The sequence below is a fragment of the Larus michahellis genome, chromosome Z, assembly GCF_964199755.1.
Source record: "Larus michahellis chromosome Z, bLarMic1.1, whole genome shotgun sequence".
NCBI lineage: Eukaryota > Metazoa > Chordata > Aves > Charadriiformes > Laridae > Larus > Larus michahellis.
The window spans coordinates 76,109,494-76,130,353 of NC_133930.1; the positions used below are offsets into that span (position 1 = coordinate 76,109,494).

The following is a 20,860-nucleotide window of genomic DNA, read 5'->3' on the forward strand; positions in this document are numbered from 1 at the left end:
TTACATATAACTTAGTCTTATTCATTCTTGTTCTTTCTTACCTTAAGATTAAATTATAATTTCATCAATATACTACAGTAACTCAAAGTATGCAGCTTAGAGTATTAGACTAAAAATATCCACTTAAAAGGCAGCAGCCTCAAGCCGAAGAACTTTCACAGCTAAAGGCACCACTTGATTATTTGTAATAAACTTTTTCATTTCGGGGTTGGGTCTTAAAATTTGGCCAACTGGTTTATCAGAAAAAAAAAAAAAGCTGGGTTTCATGCAATGCCTGCTATTTAAAGTATGTTTAAAATATACCTGCTTTACTCTTGCAAAAAAAATTGTGTGCTCTGAGATCACTTTGAATCTCTGCCTTTAGGTGATTTTTTTTATTCCCTCCCCCTTGTCCCCCATAATTGTAGACAAATCCAAGGAACACTTTATGATTATTTCCTTCTGAACTGCATTATGAATAATAAATACTCTTTAAGTAAATGTACTGGTGACTGAACTAGTCATCTGGCTTTTTTTTTTTAAACATCTATTCAGTTTTTGTCAGGAATCTCGTGTAGAAACAATTAGCTGGCTCACTAAAACTAGACTGGCACACTCTGCCTGTGGTTTTACAACACCAGCACCTTGCAGCTCCCAAATGTCAGTCTCACACAAACTCAAATCTACAGCTAGATCTGCATTTTTTTGTATTGATTTCTCCAAAACCTACAATAGTGCACTAAAGCTGTGTAGTGAATTTCTTTCAGAAATGGATTTATTTGTTTCATGGATTTAGGTGCGAGCTGCCAACTTGCAAGACTTGGTTTATAAAAATGGGCAAGCTGGAATTAGTAAAGCAACTGTGTCTATCACCTTTGATAATTCTGACAAGAAAGTAAGCCCACTGGGATTTGAAGCTAGTGATGAGATCATCATCACTAGGCAGGTGAGTCTTTACTATCTGTATTGCTCAGTAACCTATGTACATTTTTACTGTGCTTAACAGGGTGACTTTTGAAGAGAAAAAAAAACAGTAATATTTAAAGTCTCTGAGTTTTTGCAACTGAGGCAATGCTTCTAAAGTGCAACTGAGGCAATGCTTCTAGTAACACAAACTGTGGAAGTAGATCCAGTATACTAGATAAAAAAAAATTTGAATTACTTGGCAAATTAGTTTAATATTGTTAAATGTATTGTATCGATAATGTTTTCTATGGACTTGCACAGCAACATAATAATTATAAGATAACGTTCCTAAAGCAGATTATAATTTTCTATTTTGTGGATTTTTCTTCTGCTTTGATATTTTCCTCTTAATATCTGAACTATGTGTTAAATTTGGACTCCAAGAGCAAAGTAACCTTTATCTTTCTGATGAAGATTTCTTCCAAGTTTAAAAAAAAATAAAAGTGAAAACTTATGGAGTTTGGAAATTTTCTTATCAATAGTGCCCTCAGTGACTGATCCTTCTTATGTTTTACTTAGATATTTTAAATGTATCTTCAGTCCAACAAAACCTGGTTTGATGTTCTGTGTAGTATGCATATGTGTGTGTAGTAAGCAAAGATACAATACATGGGATTTGCTCAGAGTTTTTATCCTTCATTATAATTTATATTCTCATAATGTCAAGTCATTTTTAAATCACTTAAAGTTTCTTCCATTTCTTTTCCTTATCCAGGTTGTCATTGGAGGTAGGAATAAGTATATTATCAATGGTGTGAATGCTTCCAACAGTCGTGTGCAGGATCTCTTCTGTTCCGTTGGACTCAATGTCAATAACCCTCACTTCCTCATTATGCAGGTATTATGTTTGTCTTTATAAAATTCAAAAAGAATAGAAATTGCACTAAGTTTAAGGCAGGATAGATAGTGGAAGAACACTTAATTTCCTAATCATAGAAAAGCAACTTCTTATCAAGTAAAAATCAAATGTCTGTTAAGTACTTAAGATTTGCAGTACAGCATAGCTTGACCCTAAAACATGTGTCTTGTAGCACAAGACCTCATGTAGCAAGCTTTTTCTAAAACATATTCTAATTTTATTTTGTTTTTTGTCTCTTTAACAGGTAAGTGTTGCTTTTGTTATAATGCTAAAAAGACAGAGATTTTCTTTCTTATTATGTGTTCCGTGTTAGACAGTATTTTGAATGAAGTTAGTATACCTGTTTTCCTTAGTCACAATTGAGAGCTGACCAATTAAAAAGACCCTTATAAATATCAACACAGGGACTAGACAAATCCCTGAAATATTTGCAAGAATAATAAAACAGAGCAGGATCTACTGTTTCAAATGGAACTGTCCCAAATTGCGGGGGGAAGTTTTGCACCTCTTCTGCTTCCCCCTAGTTACATATGAGCTAAATCTCAAAAAAGCCAATTTATCATTAAGAGCTTTTTCCACATCATCAACTCAGTAAGACTCTAGAACAAAATACGTGCATTGCTTATTTAAGATGTAATTGGGAATGTGAAGGACAAGCCTATATACAGTATGCTAGATTAAAAAATACTATAGGCTCTTTCAAGCTTGCTGCCTGAAGAAGTGACTTGTTTGAAATTTCAAGAATTAAACAGTTGAGTAACCAAGATTATCCTTGTAGCAAAAAAACCCCAAACACAAAACACCCCAAAACCCATGTTTGAGTTTATAATATAATGTATGAAAATGGGGGGGTGGTGGTTTGCGGGTTTTGTTTTGGTTTTTTGATATTACATAGAATCATAGAATCATAGAATTGTTGAGGTTGGCAGGGACCTTTAAGATCGAGTCCAACCTTTAGCCTACCCTGACAAGAGCCACTTCTAAACCATGTCCCTAAGTGCCCCATCTACCCTTTTTTTAAACACCTCCAGGGATGGTGAATCCACCACCTCCCTGGGCAGCCTATTCCAATGTTTAATAACCCTTTCAGTGAAAAAATGTCTCCTAATATCTAATCTAAACCTCCCCTGACGTAGCTTGAACCCGTTTCCCCTTGTCCTATCACTTGTCACCAGGGAGAAGAGGTCAGCCCCCATCTCTCTACAACCTCCTTTCAGGTGTAGAGGGTGATAAGGTCTCCCCTCAGCCTCCTCTTCTCCAGGCTAAACAACCCCAGCTCCCTCAGTCGTTCTTCATAAGGTTTGTACATGTGGTACACAACCACCATTCTTTTTTTATCTTCTGTCACCAGGGACGAATTACCAAAGTTCTAAATATGAAGCCAACAGAGGTAAGAAAGTTGCAGTAGTTTTTTGTCTGAAGTTTTACTGATTTGGTTTGAATGACAAGAATCAATGGGGGAGGAGGGAAATTATATCAGAGGGCGATGAGATGTTTATTCAACTCGGCTCTGAGTTGAACCTATCTAACATAAGAAGAAACATCAACTTCTTGTCACATTGCTTTCTTTTAGCTTTTAGCTATGATTGAAGAAGCAGCTGGTACTAGGATGTATGAATGCAAGAAAATAGCTGTCCAAAAAACCATAGAGAAGAAGGAAAGCAAACTGAAAATGATTCAAATGGTACTACATGTTGGAAAGTATACTTTCTTTTGTATTTGTTAAAGATAACTGAATAACTAGTGTAGTCTGTTTCTTAACTCTTAGAATATTTCATTTCTACACCCAGAACTAGATATTCATGCTTAAACATAAAAGAGTTGTAAAAATATTAATAGAAATGTTCTGTTTTGTGTTTCAGGTCTTAAGCGAGGAGATCACTCCAACTTTACAGAAACTGAAAGAGGTATCAAAAAATAAGAAGAGTGGTAGGGCCCTTAAAGTACTGAAAAAATACTTTGAGCTACCCTGAAACTAGTGTGTCGTGGCTAAAACAGCAGCATTTGTAGAGTATTTTCAACATGTAGAATATATTCAACATTCGTGGAATATTTTCCACGTGGATAAATTTTATATTCTGTCCAAATACATAAAATGTGTCATTTGGGACTTCCAGGAAATCCTAGAGAGGAATGTAGGGAGAAGGAAGAAAACAAGAGAACTAGATAAAAATAGAAGATAAAAACATATCTTAATTCTTAAAAAACTTGAGTGAAGTGATATTTCTGCCATACAATCAATTGTACAAGTGTTTTTTTAATGTAAGAGTTTCCTAAGCAGGCCTGCAATATACAATACTGAATATATTATTTAACATGGTGAATTCTTCATCTTATCTGCAAATAATAATATTAGTAGAAGCGCTTAGAAGATTTCTATAACAGTCCTACTTAACATTATTTTTCCACCAAATTTTAGAGATTTTTTTTTTATTTGTGTGTTTCCAGGAACGATCATCCTATCTAGAATACCAAAAAGTCGTACGAGCAATAGAACATTTAAGCCGTCTCTGTATAGCTTATGAGTTTGTTCTGGCTGAAAAGACACAGGCATCCTCCTCTGAAGTATTAGGAGAAATGCAGGCTAATGCAGTGAAGCTTCAGGAATCAATGGCTGAAAGTGAAAAGAAGTTCAAACAACTTGATGAAGAAATAGCAGAGATTGAAAAGAAAAGGAATGAGGTAAGTGAGAATAGAATTGTGCTTGTCTAAGTATCAGAATACAAGGAGTTATATGAGAAGGAAGTTATTTTTACAGATAATACACCCATGAATTTTTATCTTCTTCTGGTGGGTTGTTTAGATTATGCACTGCTTATTGTCATTCTTATCCATTGTCTAAAAGACACCCAATTAAAGTTTTTATTTGTCTGAAATGCTTTACTTCCAATCACTGCAAATGAATAATAACTGAAGAATAGAAACTGTTTGCCTTCATGTTTCCACTCTGTGCATTCAGTGGTAAGTTTTGCCAGAGATTTTTTTTTTGTCCCTTTTTGTTGATGTCTTAAAAGAAATACACTTCAAGTAGGATACTCTTGTTCAACAAAAATCAGTACTGACCTCAGTTTTGGAGGCAGGAAATTTGGTTACATACAGGATGGCCCATAGGGTCATGCCTTAATGCCACTGTTGTACAGGGGCAGTGTCCCATGATGTGGTGGTTCAAGCTTCAGTGGTGGCTTGAAGGTAGTTTGGATTTCGGAGGGAAGAGATGTTCTAACCTCTTTGATTGGAGTTTAACTGCCTGCTTGATCAGATATTTGTCTCCTCTTCTACATATAGCTGTGAATGGAAGATGAAATACTACAAATATTTGTATTAGTTTCTTAGGCTGAATTAAATTTCTTTTATTTCTGATTACAGGAAGTTGGTGGTATGCTCCGTTCCCTGGAAGATGCACTTTCAGAAATTCAAAGAGTTCATACTAGAGCACAAAGTGCCTTTGATCTCAAGACGCAAAACTTAAAAAGTGAAGAGAAAAAGTATGAAGACCTGGTAAAAAGTATGCAGGAGGTAAGATCTTCATATATATTTTTCTTTAAACACTAAATTAAGTCAGTTTGAGAGGGACAGCTGTTTTTTCTTACCTATTATAAGAAAAATCCTATGATTGGCAGGAATTACATCAGGAAAGCAGAAACAAATGGTAAGGGCATTGTTTGACTTGTGCAGCATAGGTAGTAGATTCCCATTAGAAACAAATGTGATGCATATACAAAGAAAGTGCTACTCTTCATGTTTGCCAGCCCTCTGTTAAGCTTAGGAGAGATCCTTATAGCTTCAGAAGTATTATTCTGTCTTGACATGTGGTATTCATAAAATTAAAGGAGAAATTTCTGCATTGCATATTTTTGACAGTTGATTTTTGTTTTTTTTAATGCAAAAGGCGCACTGAAGAATACTCTACCCTGGAAGAGGGGTAGATTTAGGTTAGATTTCAGGAAGAAGTTCTTTACTGTGAAGGGAGGTGAGGCACTGGGACAGGTTGCCCAGGAAAGTTGTGGATGCCCCATTCCTGGCAGTGTTCAAGACCAGGCTGGATGGGGCTTTGAACAACCTGGTCTAGTGGGAGGTGTCCCTGCCCATGGCAGGGGGGTTGGAACTAAATGATCTTTAAGGTCCCTTCCAACCCGAACCATTCTGTGATTCTGTGATTTTAGATATTGGGAAGAAAGTTCCTAGTTCTTGGGCAGTTGTCATCTCTTCCTGTATTTCACCTTTCTGTAGATCTTTAGTGCACTTATGGCACAAGTACACACTTGAAAACATTCAAAGACAAATTGTAAGATCACAAAATCTGACAAAGGGCCATAGAAATGTAGTTGATGAAACTGCTCTAGCTCCTCATCTAAACAACATGAATGTAAACTTAGTGGGACTCAAGTTCTCTCTTCCTTTTTCTGTTTTTATTCTTTGTTTTGCTGAAGGATTCTAAAGCATTAGTGTCAAAGGAGAAAGAAGTAAAGAAGATAGAGTCAGAGCTAAATGCTTTACAGGAAGCAAGTGAAAAAGACGCAGATGCTTTAGCTGCAGCACAACAGCATTTTAATGCTGTGTCAGCTGGCTTGTCCAGCAATGACGATGGGGAAGCAGCTACTCTTGCTGGGCAGATGATGGCCTGCAAAAATGAAATCAGCAAAGCAGTCACAGAGGCTAAACAGGTAAGAATAAAGACTCTGCCTTTCTCATACCAGACTTCCTGCTTCTTTTGAAAATTGTCTGAAAACCAAATGGCACACTCTTGAAAGGTCAGTGAAAAGATTTGCAGAGTATCTACAGATCTATATGTTTTACAAGCTGGCATATGCATGAAGGTGAATTTTTGATAATATATATATCCTTGCATAGATATAGACAAATAGGGAAAGCTATAACACTGCTGTGAGGAAGTATAGTAACTGGCATTTGAGACATAAAGTAGTACTCGCAGTACTCAAGTGACTGATGGTCACAGATAGGAAGAAATGAAAACTGCATGCTTGATTGATATGCATTCATTCTATAGAGCTTTCTACAGTAAAACGTAATGGAATCAAAATAAAGATGCCTGAGACTGAGTGGAGAGTTCAGAAGAAACTGTTTTCTCCTCAGTTAAATTGTGTGCTAGTCCCATGACTGAAACAGGCACCACTTCTTTCGCCTTAAGATAGGAAACCTTTGCTGGGGCAGTTCTCACGGTGGAATTTAAGTTCTCAAAGTTGAAAGTGCACTTTGCGTGTCTCATTTAACGAAAAACTTTTGGGGAGAATAACAAGGACAGCTGCGTCCCACATTATTTTACCATGTTTCTTCTCAGACTCTATTCATGTGCTAATATGAGTTACTGTATCCAAATACATGATTTATGGTTTTATTTCCAAATCACCTGTGCCCTTACTTTTAAAAGCCAAGGCTGCTTTTTGGCATTTCTGGAACCAGTGGAAACTTGTACAAATTATATGAGCACCTTGCTAGTGCCAGTGTTCTAAATGCACCTGCAGGATTCTCTTTGAAGATCTTCTGGTTCCATATTTCCTTACTGTTTACAGACTCAAATGAAGTTGAACTATGCACAACAAGAATTAAAGACAAAACAAGCTGAAGTTAAAAAGATGGACGGAGGCTACAAGAAAGACCAAGGAGCACTTGAAGCTGTCAGAAAAATGAAAGAAAAACTAGAGAGCCAAATGAAGGAGCTGAATTATGAAGGTCTGTACAGAGTTGTAGTGCATCCTGGGGAAATCTGAAAAGGAATATATAAATGTGGTGGGTTGATGTTGTCTGGCTGCCAGGTGCCCACCAAACCACTCTATCACTCCCCTTCAAATGAACAGGGGAGAGAAGATATGAAAGGTTCATGGGTCAAGAGAAGGACAGGGAGATCACTCAGGAATTACTGTCATGGGCAAAACAGCCTCAGCTTGGGTAAACTAATTTCATTTATTACCAATCAAATCAGAGTAGAATAATGACAAATAAAAACAAACCGTAAAACAGCTTCCCCCCAACCCCCCATTTTCCGGTGCTCAACTTCACTCCTGGTTTTCTCTGCCTTCTCCCGTCAAGTAGTGCAGAGGGACAAGGAATGGGGGCTGTGGTTAGTTCATTATGCATTGCCTCTGCCACTCCCTCACACTCTTCCCTGCTCCAGCATAGGTCCCCTGCGGGGTCACGGGACCTGCCAGGAGCCTGCTCCAGTGTGGGCTTTTCATGGGGTCACAGCTTCCTACAGGGCACCTGCTCTGGCGTGGGATCCTCTACGTTCTTCAGGTGGATATCAGCTCCACCATGGACCTCTGTGGGCTGCAGAGGGACAGCCTGCCTCACCATGGTCTTCACCTTGGGCTGCAGGGGAATCTCTGCTTTGGCACCTGGAGCACCTTCTCCCCCTCCTTCTGCACTGACCTTGGTATCTGCAGAGCTGTTTCTCTCATATATTCTCACTCCTCTCTACCAGCTGCTGTTGTACAGCAGTTTTTATCCATTCTTAAATACGTTATCCCAGAGGCGCTACCACTGTTGCTGGTGGGCTCAGCCTTGGCCAGCAGCAGGTCTGTCTTGCAGCTGGCTGGCATTGGCTCTGATGGACATAGAAGCAAAGGAAAACAAAAAGATTTACTCTCCACTTCCCATCAGCAGGCAATGTCCAGTCACTTCCTAGGAAGTGGGGCCTTGGTATATGTAGCAGCTGGTCTGGAAGACAAACATCTTAATAATGAATGCCCCGTCCCATCCTCCTTTCTTTTAACTGTTACTGCTGAGCATGTCTTTGTATGTTATGGAATGTCACTTGGGTCAGCTGTCCTGGCTGTGTTCTCTCAGCCTCTTGCCCACCCTTAGCCTACTGGTGAGAGGGGAAAGTCGAAGAGAGCCCTGATGCTGTGTGAGCACTGCTCAGCAGTAGCCAAAACACTGGTGTGTTATCAACACCATTCTACCAGAAATACACAGCACAGCACCATGAGGGCAGTTATAGGGAAAGTTGACTCCATCCCAGTCGGACACAATACCAGAAGGAACTGAAAAACCAAGTGTGCTGCTTTCATGCACAAAGAAATTTCTATAGTCAAAGCTCTGCAAGTTCTTGGTCTTCCACAGAAAGTAGTTTAAAATAATTTGTTTTTATAAACTTAGGGCAAATCTTTTAAAGTCTCATGGAAAACTTAAATTCCATCTAAAATTTAGATGGAAAAAGAGACCAACCTCCCTATTTCTTCCTGGTTTTTCCTACTTAAAACACTTCTCAAAGTTCATTTCTCATTCCTGATAATGTTTGTCGCAGAAGCTACTGAAAATGGTAAACTGATATTCCAGAATGACACTCAGAGAAGGACATTAGACTTTTTAACTCTTTCTTTGCATGTTTGGTATTGTGATGGTGTTAAGTTGTCCAAACTGGAAATTTACAAAGAATTTTAGAACGTCTTTTCATTAAGTATTCTCTACATATAGGTACATAGACAGTGTAGCATACCAGTTTTTAAGTTAGTAGATTTCTGTGCTCTGGATGTTTATCTGCTGTTTGTGTTCAACTCTAAAGAAAAGAAAGAAGCAGCCCTTTCAGCAAAAAAGAAGGAGCTGACTAGTGACATCAGCCGACTGAAAGAATTGTACGAAGGCTTAATGGCAAAGTTTCCTCATCTACGGTTTGAATACAAGTAAGATCTCAGTGTGATCCTAAAAGACACTTGAAAGTGCTTTTTGGGGTGTTTTATGCATGGCTTACAAGAGTTGCTTTCCTTTTAGTGCCAGTGCATAATGACTATCTTACCTGTGATGCAAGTGAAGGCAGGGGAGAAGAGGCAAGTCAGGGAATTTTAACTGAATTAACGGGCAGCAGGGAAAGTGAGAGAGTCATTCTTAAATGGCATCCTTATCAAAACCACTGGAATTAAAAATTTTGTATGTTGGTGTTTGCAAGCCGTAACTCAGCTTCAGTAGGTAAAACTGTAGAATCCGAAGATCTAAACTGCAAAAATATGTAATCATTACTTTTCAGATTGCCGCCTGAGAACTGTGAGTAGACTTGCTCTGTGGAGGTCATTGTATCCGTCTCCACCAGTCAAATATGTGTATCCCCAGGTTTATTTGCTTATGTAATAATCAGTCTGAACATATATTCCTATAGCTGTGCTAATAATGGGACCCATAGTAAAAATCAATTGAAAATTGCTTGAACAAATTATACCAAAATCAGGAAGGACATTCTTCTAATGACTTTGTAACTGACTCTTTATTGGGAAGTCTCTTGCCCTGAAGTATTTAATTTAACCATTTTCTGTGTTTTTTTTCTTAATAGAATTTAGAACTTCTTATACCAATATAATAAGCAGTATTAGTTTTTAAAATATATTTTTTAAGATGTGTGGGAGAGAAACAAACACGTGATTATCACAATTTAAATTTATTTTAAGGCATCCAGAAAAAAATTGGAATCCAAACCATGTGAAAGGCCTTGTTGTGTCTCTTATCACTGTGAAAGATCTATCCAAAGCAAAAGCCTTAGAAGCGGCAGCTGGAGGGAAACTCTATAACGTTATTGTGGACACAGAGGTATGTTTATTATTTTAATACAGAACTCTGAATGTTGAGGTGAGCTCATGAAATTCAGGGTTAGCGACCATGTGCATTGTTAGTGAATGCTTAAGAGGTGGTTCGGACCCATGTACATGTTTAAATCAGGTCAAGAGAGTCATGCATGGTTACTGGCAACAATATATTCCTCTTGCAGTGCCCTGTTGTCTTACTTTACAAAATCAGTTATATATTCAGGTATGCTTTGTAACTTTTCTTCTTTGAGGTTACTGGCAAAAAGCTTTTAGAAAAGGGTGAACTAAAGCGTCGATACACCATCATTCCACTGAACAAAATTTCAGCCAGGTGTCTTGGACAAGACACGGTCAAGTTGGCCCAAACCTTGGTATGTAAATAAATACAGCATTTAAACTATTTTCCTTATGTACCTTTTTATTTTGTTTCTTTGCTAAAAACATGAGCTTCTTAATGGTTATAGTAATAATAATTTCTATAGGGCTTGAGGGTGTCCTGATTTTATTTTTTTCCTTTGTATCCTTTCAGCTATACAATGTTTAAATGGATATTAATTATTCTACTTTTAACTGAAATTGTTTTAAAATGTAATCATGTCTTTAGAAAGTATTTTTTTTTTTCAAGAGAAGACAGAAATTTATTTTGAAAATTCTTACAATTTAAGGTATACTAATTGCATTTCATTTGATTTCTAGGCTGGTCATGGTAACTTGCATTTAGCCCTGTCTCTAGTTGAATATGAACCTGAACTGCAGAAAGCAATGGATTACGTCTTTGGAACAACATTGGTCTGTAATAACATGGATAAGGCTAAGAAAGTGACCTTTGACAAAAGGATAATGACAAGAAGTGTTACACTTGATGGAGATACGTTTGACCCCCAGGGCACTCTGCATGGAGGCAATTGCTGGTTTTATTCATATAATAATACCGTGTGTCTGTTGATTTGTTTACTGCTCTGCATGTTCTTTGTACAAATGAACAACAACCTTTTTGTTTAGACTCATAGTGGAGATAGTAAGATGTGTTTTAACAAAGATTTGTCAGTCTTGAGCTGAAATAAAATTGATTAGACTAAGAAAAAACTAGTGGCAAACTTTTTTCATAACGTAGTTTAGATTTTAAATACCTATATTCTTATTTGGCTACATAATCCTCATAATCCTCTTGGGAGGAGAAACACTTTGAATTCAAGCACTTTTTGAAGTAATTCATAGTTAATTTGAGGTAATTTCATAAATTATGAAAAGTTAGTTGATTTCAGAAGAAATGCATCTGTAGTATTCAAAGTGCAGAACTAAATTCTGTAGCAGATGAGACTGTCTTTCTCTACTGAGAACTACTGTAACTTTAACCTCGCTGCCTTTCTGTTTTGTAACTAAAACAAGTCATCAGCCTGCTTCTTTATTAACATTTAGAATGTGCTGTTTGCCAGTGGTGAATGAATCCCCATGTCTAATTCCAATTAGTTTGACTTTGTTTTTTTTTTTTTTTAAACCAAACAGGTGCGTCCTCACAGGCTGCACCAATATTGTCTAAACTTCAAGAAATGAAAGTTGTTGAAGTAGAACTCAAGACAAAGGAGTCTGAACTTGAGAGTGTAGAGAAGGAGCTGGCAAGCTTGAAGAATGTTGCTGAAAAGTAGGGTTTGCCCTATGAAATGTCTATTGTTTCTCTTATGTGACTGAGTAAATGTAATATAAAGAAGTATTTTTGGAGGGCATAAGCCCTGTTGAGAACGTAATATGCAGAAAATTATTCCCTTCCTCCCCCCTCCTCACCCCCAGTTTAATTTGTAAGTACAGCAATCAACAATCAAATTTAGTTTTTAGATAACACATGCAAGAAAATTTTGTTTTGGGTAATACAGAGATAAAAAAAAGCATACAATGTCTACCTGAAACCACTTGAAATTTTCCAGAGTTTCATGAAGTCCACTGAAGAATGGATCTGTTCCAGTCATATTTTGTAACACCCCTACAGAATTTCAGTTTGTGATAGCTCTTATTTTTCTCCCAAGAAAATATAAACTAAAGGGGATATCTGAGTGATATTGCTGTAAGGATTTTAAATTAAATAATTTTAAGTGTATTTGATTTTCAGCTACTGAATTAATGAAAATCTTTTTAAAAGAAAGAATATTAAACTATTGTTAGTCAGTTCTGTAAAAATCCCCTGAGGAGGTAGTGTTGTGTAATATACTATCTACCAGCTGGATTTATTTTTCAAATTGTTTTGAGTTGTAATAGACTTCTAGAAATATGACTGAATGGAAGAAATGAGTTTTGCTTTTACATATTTTTTCTTTAATACTTCAGCTTAGCATTTGTCATGCTGCCAATTGGAAAAACTCCGAATTGTTGCCAAATTCCATGTCTTGCATTTTTTAGTTTTTAATATACTTTATTGGGGCTACATAACCAGGACTTGCATACGTAATAACTTGCATACCCACAAACTTCGCAATTGTTGTTAAAGAAATTATATCAGACTTTAATTCATTTAAGCTCGTTTATCCAACAGTCATCATTGTATCTTGCATGAGAACGGGAATCTATGTGTTTCTTTATCTACTTATTTCTGTGTCTACTTACTTCAACTGTGAAATGGAAGTGCTGGACACACGTCATTATAGCAGTGCATATCATTACTGTCTTCAAAGGTATCGGCAACTGAAGCAGCAGTGGGAGATGAAATCTGAGGAAGCAGAGCTGTTGCAAACAAAGCTTCATCAAAGTGCTTATCATAAACAAGAGGAAGAGCTGCTTGCCCTGAAGAAAACCATTGGTGACAAATGGGTTTTTAATCTTTTAAGTGAAAATTCATTGCTGAGAATGAGGTGGATATTTGTCTGTTTGAGCAGCAGAATTTTTGCTGAAGAAAAAAATATTTTTAGCTTTGAAAATACTAGCTTTATATTTTGGAATATGTAACAAATACAAAATCACAATAGACTTGCATGGAGGTGACTTACATAAGGTTGGTCGTTCTCTCATAGTAAAGGTTATATTCTTATTAAGTGTTTTGTATACTTTATGATTAAAGGAGAAAAGGGAAATTTGCAGGGAAGTTTTTAAATGGATTTAATCCCATATTTGAGTAATCTTTGTTTTTTCCAAGCCACCTGTTTGTGTAGATATTTAAGGTTAGCAATATAAATAGTTTGCCTAACAAGAAGGCATTGGAAAGAAGTACTGTTCGTATAGCTAAGGAGAAATGTAAAAGGAAGGAAATGCAGCAATAACTAAAGAAAATGATGGACTCAAGTGATACAGGTGTAAACATAGTATTCTAGGATTGATGTAGTATCTTATTAGATAGTCCTCTGATTACTTCTTGATCATATGATTTGCATATACTTGGTCCTGTCAAAAAAAAAAAAAAAAGGGGGGGGGGAAGTGTATTTTCACTAATTTTAATGACTGTTTGTCTCTTTGGTGCCCTACCAGTAACGTGTAACAAGAGCACATTGTCCTAAAGTAATCATTGAAATAGCTGACTTCAGTAATTAGCAAACATATAACCACTTTTTTCTGTTAGAGGCAAAGACTAATTTATTTCAATTGGAGTTCAGGATGTAAATGTAAAGAAAAGAACAATGCCCAATCTCAGTACTGTACTTCTTGATTCAGCGGAGTGTGAAGAGACATTAAAGAAAACTGAAGAAAGCCAAAAGAAAGCAGAAGATAAATACAAGTTATTAGAGAGTAAAATGAAAAATGCAGAAGCAGAACGTGAAAAAGAGCTAAAAAATGCCCAGCAGAAATTAGATGATGCCAAGAAAAAGGCAGAGGCTTCAAGCAAAAAGAAGAAAGAAAAGCAGCAGGTAAAAGTTCACCTTTGTTGATTATTTTCTCAGTGTCAAAAGTGGTTGCAGCAATCACAAAGTTTGATTTTCCTGAAGCCTTAATACTGTCAGATTTGGAACTTAATATACTACTCTGTAGTCATTGACGTAGAAATTGCTGATGCCTTTTTGCCTTTTTTTTTTTGTGCGTGTGAGATTTGCCACCTTTCTGAAGAACAGGTACTATTAATCTTCTGCAGCATTTACTACATCAAACTGAATCTTAATTCTTTCTGTTTAATTGTAACAAATTTGACAACATTTTTCTAGGAAGTAGAAACTTTAGTTCTGGAAGTTGAAGAGCTAAAACAAGAACAGTCCTCCTATAAACAACAGGTAGAGGCTGCAGGTAAAGCCATCAAATCCTACCAGGAGCAAGTTAATGCTATGGCAGCTGAGGTGTCTCAGACAAAGGTAAAAGTGAATACTGTGTTTCGTTATCTGTGTTGATGTTACTGAAGATACGATTCCCTAAAGCTCAAATCATAATGTCTATTTTATTGTTTGGATTTTCTTGCCAGCACTCAATTCTGTTTAGCCTAGCTAGTTATTCTTTGACTTTGTTACTGCATGTGAATTTTTTCTCCTTCCTTGTTGTGTCCTTCTCTTCTAACAACTAACACCAGCTTTTCAAAGCAAATAAATGGCTGTTTGATTTGCTTTTCAGAAATCTGTAGAGAAATCACAGAAGGAGCTGGCAAAGCAAAAGGAAGTAATTTTGTTACGGGATAAAGCAATTACAGACAAATCTGCAGAGATAAAAAAATACAGAGAACAAAATAATGAATTACAGCTTAAGCTTAAAGCATTAGAACACAGCATCGGCAAATGTCAACAAGAGAGTGCTGATGCTGCTACCAAGGTATTTCAGAACTGTGTTTTTCCTTGCATCTTGTGACCAAGAACAGTTATTTCCCTTGCCACATGCAAAGTAAATAGCCTTTTTTCTTAATAAGCACTGTCATACTTGTAGCTCTTGATGTGAAAAGTTTTATCCCAGGAGGAGGGGGTGGAAACTGTAAATTTTAAGAGAGCTTGTCAGTACGGACTAATAGAGAGTAGATCACAGTGAGAAGGTGATCAATGAGAAGAACATTCTGAGTGTAGGGACAAATTAGGTAACTAATTAAAGAAGCTAATGCCAAGATTTAGTGACAATGGCTTAGCCCAAATATAGAAAAATGTATTCCGCGTAAATGTGATGGGGATATGTGAAAGCTCTCTTAAAGTCATGGTTCATCTAGAGTCTTGGAAATCACATGAAGCATTGTAAAGGTATGCACCTGTGCTGCTTTGGGATGGAAGGATTAGTGTTGCAGAGTCATTTCAGGATTATTTTTTTTAATTATTTTTCATTTGCATTTGAGAAGGGGGGGGGAAAAAAAGCCTTAACATATCTTCTTGTTTACAGTTGACCAACATGCTGAAAGAGTATGAGTGGATAGCTTCAGAGAAAGCACTTTTTGGGCAGCCAAACACGGCCTATGACTTCAAAGCTAATAATCCTAAAGAAGCAAGTCAGAAGCTGCAGAAGTTGCAGGAGAAAAAAGAGAAGCTGGAAAAGAATGTGAACATGGCAGCTATGAATATGCTTTCTGAGGCAGAGGAAAGGGTAAACATTCTGTGCTTTAACTTTTATGGTGTTGTGCATAATGTAGCTTTTTGTTTTCATATGCTCTATTTCTGAATACACTAAAAATAAAACTAAATCTTCATGAGGTAGCAGGAAAGCTTTTCTTAGATCTTTTATATTAATCTTACCTTTTTGAACTAGTCACTTGTGCACTAGTTTTGTAGGTTATGCCTAAACTTGACTTTGGATGGTAAAAACAGTAATTTCATTCCTCCCTGCCCCAGTCCATCCTAAGTTGGCAGCAACAGCATTAGGCAAGCTTTGTGGTATTACACTATCTGAGAATTACATCCTTTATCAAAGGTTGGAGATCAAAAAACTGTTCATCTTCAAGTGTGGTAACTTGAAGGTGTTCCAGGGTTGTCTTGAATTCATCTGTATCTTGAGGCTATTTCAGGATTCCAGGATTGTCTCAAAACTGTCCACTGAATGACACTTCAACTTTTCTAGTACTGTTTCATGATTAGAAGTGGCTTGTTCTTCCTATCAGCCTCCAGAAACATCCTTTCTTCTATGGAAAGGCAAATGAAATATGATTAACTTCAAGTGCAACTTTCAGAGTAATACTGGTCTTCCTCTTTGATGATTGTTGAAAATTCTAATGCATTAATTTGTAAATAATATCCTAAAACTCAAATCCTGCATACAGCTAAATGAATGCATTGGATCTGAATCTTGTGATTAATGGCTATTTCATGGTTACAAAACCAATAAGCAGTGAAACTGAAAGATTAGCACAAAATGTATTTGAGCACAGAGTTCATTGAAATGAATCTTTTCTTCTCATTGCACTAGTACAATGACTTAATGAAGAAAAAAAGAATTGTAGAGAATGACAAGTCAAAAATTCTTGCAACTATTGAAGAGCTTGACCAGAAGAAAACTCAAGCTTTACATATTGCTTGGAAAAAGGTATGACACTTGAAATGTAATCTTCACATTTTAGCAGAGGATCAGATTTATTGTAGATTGCTGTTTTGCTTATCTCCGTGGGAAAAAGATGTTTCTTTCCAGAACTAATCTCCCTTGCCTACTATTTAAATTATTAAACAACCACTTCGTTTCTCCTGTTTCATCTCACTTTTGAGAACAAGACATGACTTCTCTGAGAATTGTAAAGATACAGTTAAACCTGCAAAACTACTTGACCATTCCTTTCTAGAGTCCACAAAAACTTAAGGAAATTTAAGCTACTGGCATGCTGAAATCATTGTCTGTCATGTGGAAGCTGGACAAAAGTGATACAGTCTATTTTTCTTTTTGTTTCCTTAAGCCAATATTTGACCAGGGCTAAAATCCTCTGGTTCTGTGTAGCCCCATATGGTGTAGGGCTGTGGACCTGGGCTACTGTTCCTGTCACTGATAGGATAGGTGATATTGGAACAGAGCAACAGCTGATTTATGTTTCTGTTATCTAAGCACTCTGCCTTCTTACTAGTTCTCTCATATCGTGAACTGTAACAAAAGTATAAAATTTTCCCTTCCTCTTTCTACATGAAAACTCTTGACACATTCTTTTCTGCTGTACCAGGAGAAGTTGTACTTCTTGGCCATTGAGAAGATTCATTATATCAAAGATTAAATAGCTCACAAACGGTTTTAATTATTACTGTCCATATTCAAGATATTGCTGACAAAATGGTAGCTTTTCACTGCAAAATCTTGTCTGGCAAAAATTAGTGAATTATATGTAAAAGCATCATGGGTGGTGGAATAAGTGCATTCTCAGATGCATTCTTTGATTTAGGAAATCTTAATCTACATTTACAAAGTTGTGTCCCATCCAGTACCTGGACATTGCCTAAGTAATCCTGGGAAGAAAAGGAGTGGGGAGCTTTCCGGTGTGTGCCTCTTACAAGGTTTTTATACTTTTAATAGTTCTTCAGTTGGGAGAAATCACAAATTACCAGTTATAAATCTGAGGTAAGGCATAACCTGGCTGATAGCATAAAGAAGCCTTCTAATAGTTCTTTCATTTGATCCTTCTAAAATGCTTAGTATAAGGTGTCCTCTATGTATATCACTTGGTGTTGCTTCTCTTTTCAGTACAGAGGAAATAAAAGATTCCATATGCTAGTATTTTGTCACTATCCTGTACGTGCTAATCTTCAACACATAAGAAGTCATTGGGTTAAATTGGGAAAGATGGCTAGACCATAGTGCAGCTTACCACTAAGTTTTTAGCTGTTAGTGCTCTTGATTCAAGGCATGTACATACATCTTTTGTGGTCTGACTTCTAGGTGAATGAAGACTTTGGTTCCATTTTCTCAACGCTTCTGCCAGGAGCCAACGCTACGCTCGTAGCCTGTAAAAAACAGAATCTCTTGGAGGGTCTGGAGTTCAAAGTTGCCTTAGGAAACACCTGGAAGGAAAACTTAACAGAACTCAGTGGAGGACAAAGGTTGGTAAACTTTGTGGGTTTTTTGTTTCTTTTCCATTGCAGTTGTGTATATAGTTCACATGTCCAGCTAATTTTAGTTCAGAAAAGCAAAAAATGAATCTTTTCCCTGGTCAAGTCAGGGACTCTGTCTCCTTCCAACCTGACTTAATATTGAAAGCATTAATAATTCAGTGCAGCTTAAAGAGGAGTCTGACTTAGAACAATGCATTACTTGGTATATGATAACAAACAAAATTTTACTCCATGGAGAAGTGACAAAAAATGAATTGAGTGGTGAGAAAACCTCATTTAATTCTAAGTAATGCAAAGGTACCATTGAATTAAATGCTCCAGCCTTTGAGTTGCAATCTCAAAAATTCTACATAGACAAGTTCTGCCCTGGTGTCAAAGTAGTGACAGTTTTCTTCTGCAGTGATTACAGCTACTGTGTAGGGTATGTGCTTATTTGCAACTTCTAAGGAAAAAATCTAACACTGAAAAGTAGAAACAGAATTTAGGAAGACATGAGGCAGAGACATAGAACTTTCTGAAGGACAGAATGCTTTGAGAACTGTACGTTGAAGAACATCACTGCAAAACTTGTAATTGAAAATAGGTAAAGCAACAGTATAATTTTAAATATCATCACCCAACTAACTTGATCTTCCAAAAAAAGAAAATGTAACATTTGCCATTTCTGCCAGAAGGCTTCACATTTTGAAATCAGAAGTTGTGGCAGAAGCTGTCATTCTGTCTCTTCAGAACTTATAGCATGAATCTGCTTTTGAGAGAGCATTTTGTTACTACCAAACAATTGTTTTCATAAGCCAAAGCCTCTCAAACAAGAAGGTAAAACATAACTTTCTTGTTCTCTATATTAGATCATTGGTGGCCTTGTCCTTGATCTTATCCATGCTTCTCTTCAAACCTGCCCCAATTTACATCTTGGATGAAGTGGATGCAGCCCTTGATCTCTCTCATACCCAGAATATTGGGCAGATGCTTCATACTCATTTCAGACACTCCCAGGTATGATCTTGAAACTATTGTGATCATCTCTTTGTGCTTTGTTATTTTCAGCGGCAGCCTGCCCCTGAGGAGTCTCATCTCTTCAAGCATTTTATTCCAGAGATGTGTTGTTTCTAAGTTGTTTCAACTGGAGGTTATGCAGATGATATGGCAACTGTGAAACTTAAGTGCATTACATTTTAACGTAAGCTGTTGCTGTAGTGTCTAAAAACCAGGGACTAATAGGGAAGAATATCTGTGATATGATCGATTTCAGGCATGACCCACATCCTGAATAATTTTTTTTTTTTTTTGCTAGAGTTCTTTAACCCAAGATTTAAAAATATTTTATTTTTGACTCTGTTGAAATAAGCCAGGCAGTAGTGGAAAGCATCTGTACCACTGTGGCTTGTGCATGAAAAAAATCTGTAGAATTGAAGAAAATCATTACTCTGAGCGGAAGGCAGCACCTACCTCTATTTGGTGGTAGGACATGACCTTTCCAAGTTATTAGACAGATGAGGGGAACATTTGTTACCAGTATTGTAAAACAACTCGAGCAGTATCTGTAGACTATGAAAGATCCTGCTTTCTTACAAAACTCATGGCAACATTTTTTCCAGTGGTCGATGCAGCACTAACGGACGTTCTGTTGTGGCCTATATCCCAGACCAGGCGCTGGGATACGGACAGAGACGCACATCGTGTACATTAACATTCTGTTGGGCTTCAGTTACGTTTAGAGTATTTTTTTTGAAGAATTACCACCAAGATATTAGCCAAATAAAGTAAAAGGAATCCTCTTTTTAGAAGCCTTTTCCAATGTTTAAAGTCTTTATTTGGATGGCAGCATTTACATTAAGCTTTCTGATTTGTTTTAGTTTATTGTGGTGTCCTTGAAGGATGGAATGTTTAACAACGCAAACGTCCTCTACAAGACCAAGTTTTTGGATGGGGTGTCCACTGTTGCAAGATACAATCAGTTTCAAGGCAGAGATAATGCATCTTCCCTTAAGAAGTCCCAGAAAGGATGTAAGGGTGACAAAAAAAGATGTGTAGAAGGGGGAAACCTCCCCAATGGTTACAATGTTGCAAATGCAGTAGCAGCTTCTTAACTGTTATCGGTCCCCAGGCTAGAGGTGGACCAGCAAGAAACTGTCTGATTTTAACTTTCTTTTTTTTAAAAGTGTTTTTAACCTTGAAAGGGTCTTTTATGTTTTAGCTTTTATTCGTATCCACACCTCATTAAGAACTGAAATTCACAAGAAACTATTAGCTAAACTGGCTGCATTTGTTCCTGTTGGTGTCCCACAAGTAATTTCCATCATTTACACAAAGATGTGCATGAACAGTGGCTCTGTAAGCTCAAGAGGAGGAAATGAAGACTTTGAATGAGGAAAATCTGATTTGACTTGCACATTTACAGTGTTCAGAAAACCAGTTGCGAAAGTGTAAACGCCATCTTTGTCTCTTGTTGAATACCACAGAAACGTGGCATACCAATTTTTAAGCTACTATTAATTGCTTTTTGAGGACCAAGCTAGTAATCAACAATTTTAGCTCCCAATTTTGTAATTTGCTGCGCTAATGTTTTTACCAATAAATACATTGAACTACAACCTGAATGTCTACCTGCTTGCCTGCCTCGCTGTTTT

General features: G+C 36.9%; 1 protein-coding gene across 3 annotated transcripts in view; it reads left to right on the forward strand.

The window, feature by feature from the left end:
* SMC2 (structural maintenance of chromosomes 2) overlaps positions 1-20,834 on the forward strand; it is a 21,903-nt gene extending 1,069 nt beyond the window's left edge. For 2 of the 3 annotated variants that reach the window (XM_074569119.1, XM_074569117.1), the window contains 23 exons: positions 776-925; positions 1,661-1,783; positions 3,156-3,194; positions 3,378-3,488; positions 3,667-3,711; positions 4,253-4,486; positions 5,171-5,320; positions 6,235-6,468; positions 7,336-7,495; positions 9,327-9,444; positions 10,201-10,339; positions 10,587-10,706; positions 11,032-11,236; positions 11,842-11,977; positions 12,999-13,123; positions 13,969-14,162; positions 14,454-14,597; positions 14,851-15,045; positions 15,595-15,795; positions 16,612-16,728; positions 18,058-18,218; positions 19,079-19,226; positions 20,087-20,834. In XM_074569119.1, the coding sequence (XP_074425220.1) occupies positions 776-925; positions 1,661-1,783; positions 3,156-3,194; positions 3,378-3,488; positions 3,667-3,711; positions 4,253-4,486; positions 5,171-5,320; positions 6,235-6,468; positions 7,336-7,495; positions 9,327-9,444; positions 10,201-10,339; positions 10,587-10,706; positions 11,032-11,236; positions 11,842-11,977; positions 12,999-13,123; positions 13,969-14,162; positions 14,454-14,597; positions 14,851-15,045; positions 15,595-15,795; positions 16,612-16,728; positions 18,058-18,218; positions 19,079-19,226; positions 20,087-20,320 (3,483 nt within the window). In that variant the 3' untranslated portion in view covers positions 20,321-20,834. Of the gene's footprint in view, positions 1-775; positions 926-1,660; positions 1,784-3,155; positions 3,195-3,377; positions 3,489-3,666; positions 3,712-4,252; positions 4,487-5,170; positions 5,321-6,234; positions 6,469-7,335; positions 7,496-9,326; positions 9,445-10,200; positions 10,340-10,586; positions 10,707-11,031; positions 11,237-11,841; positions 11,978-12,998; positions 13,124-13,968; positions 14,163-14,453; positions 14,598-14,850; positions 15,046-15,594; positions 15,796-16,611; positions 16,729-17,563; positions 17,740-18,057; positions 18,219-19,078; positions 19,227-20,086 lie in introns of those variants that run through there. The other variant, XM_074569120.1, reaches the window with a different exon arrangement.
* The last annotated feature ends 26 nt before the right edge of the window (positions 20,835-20,860 follow it).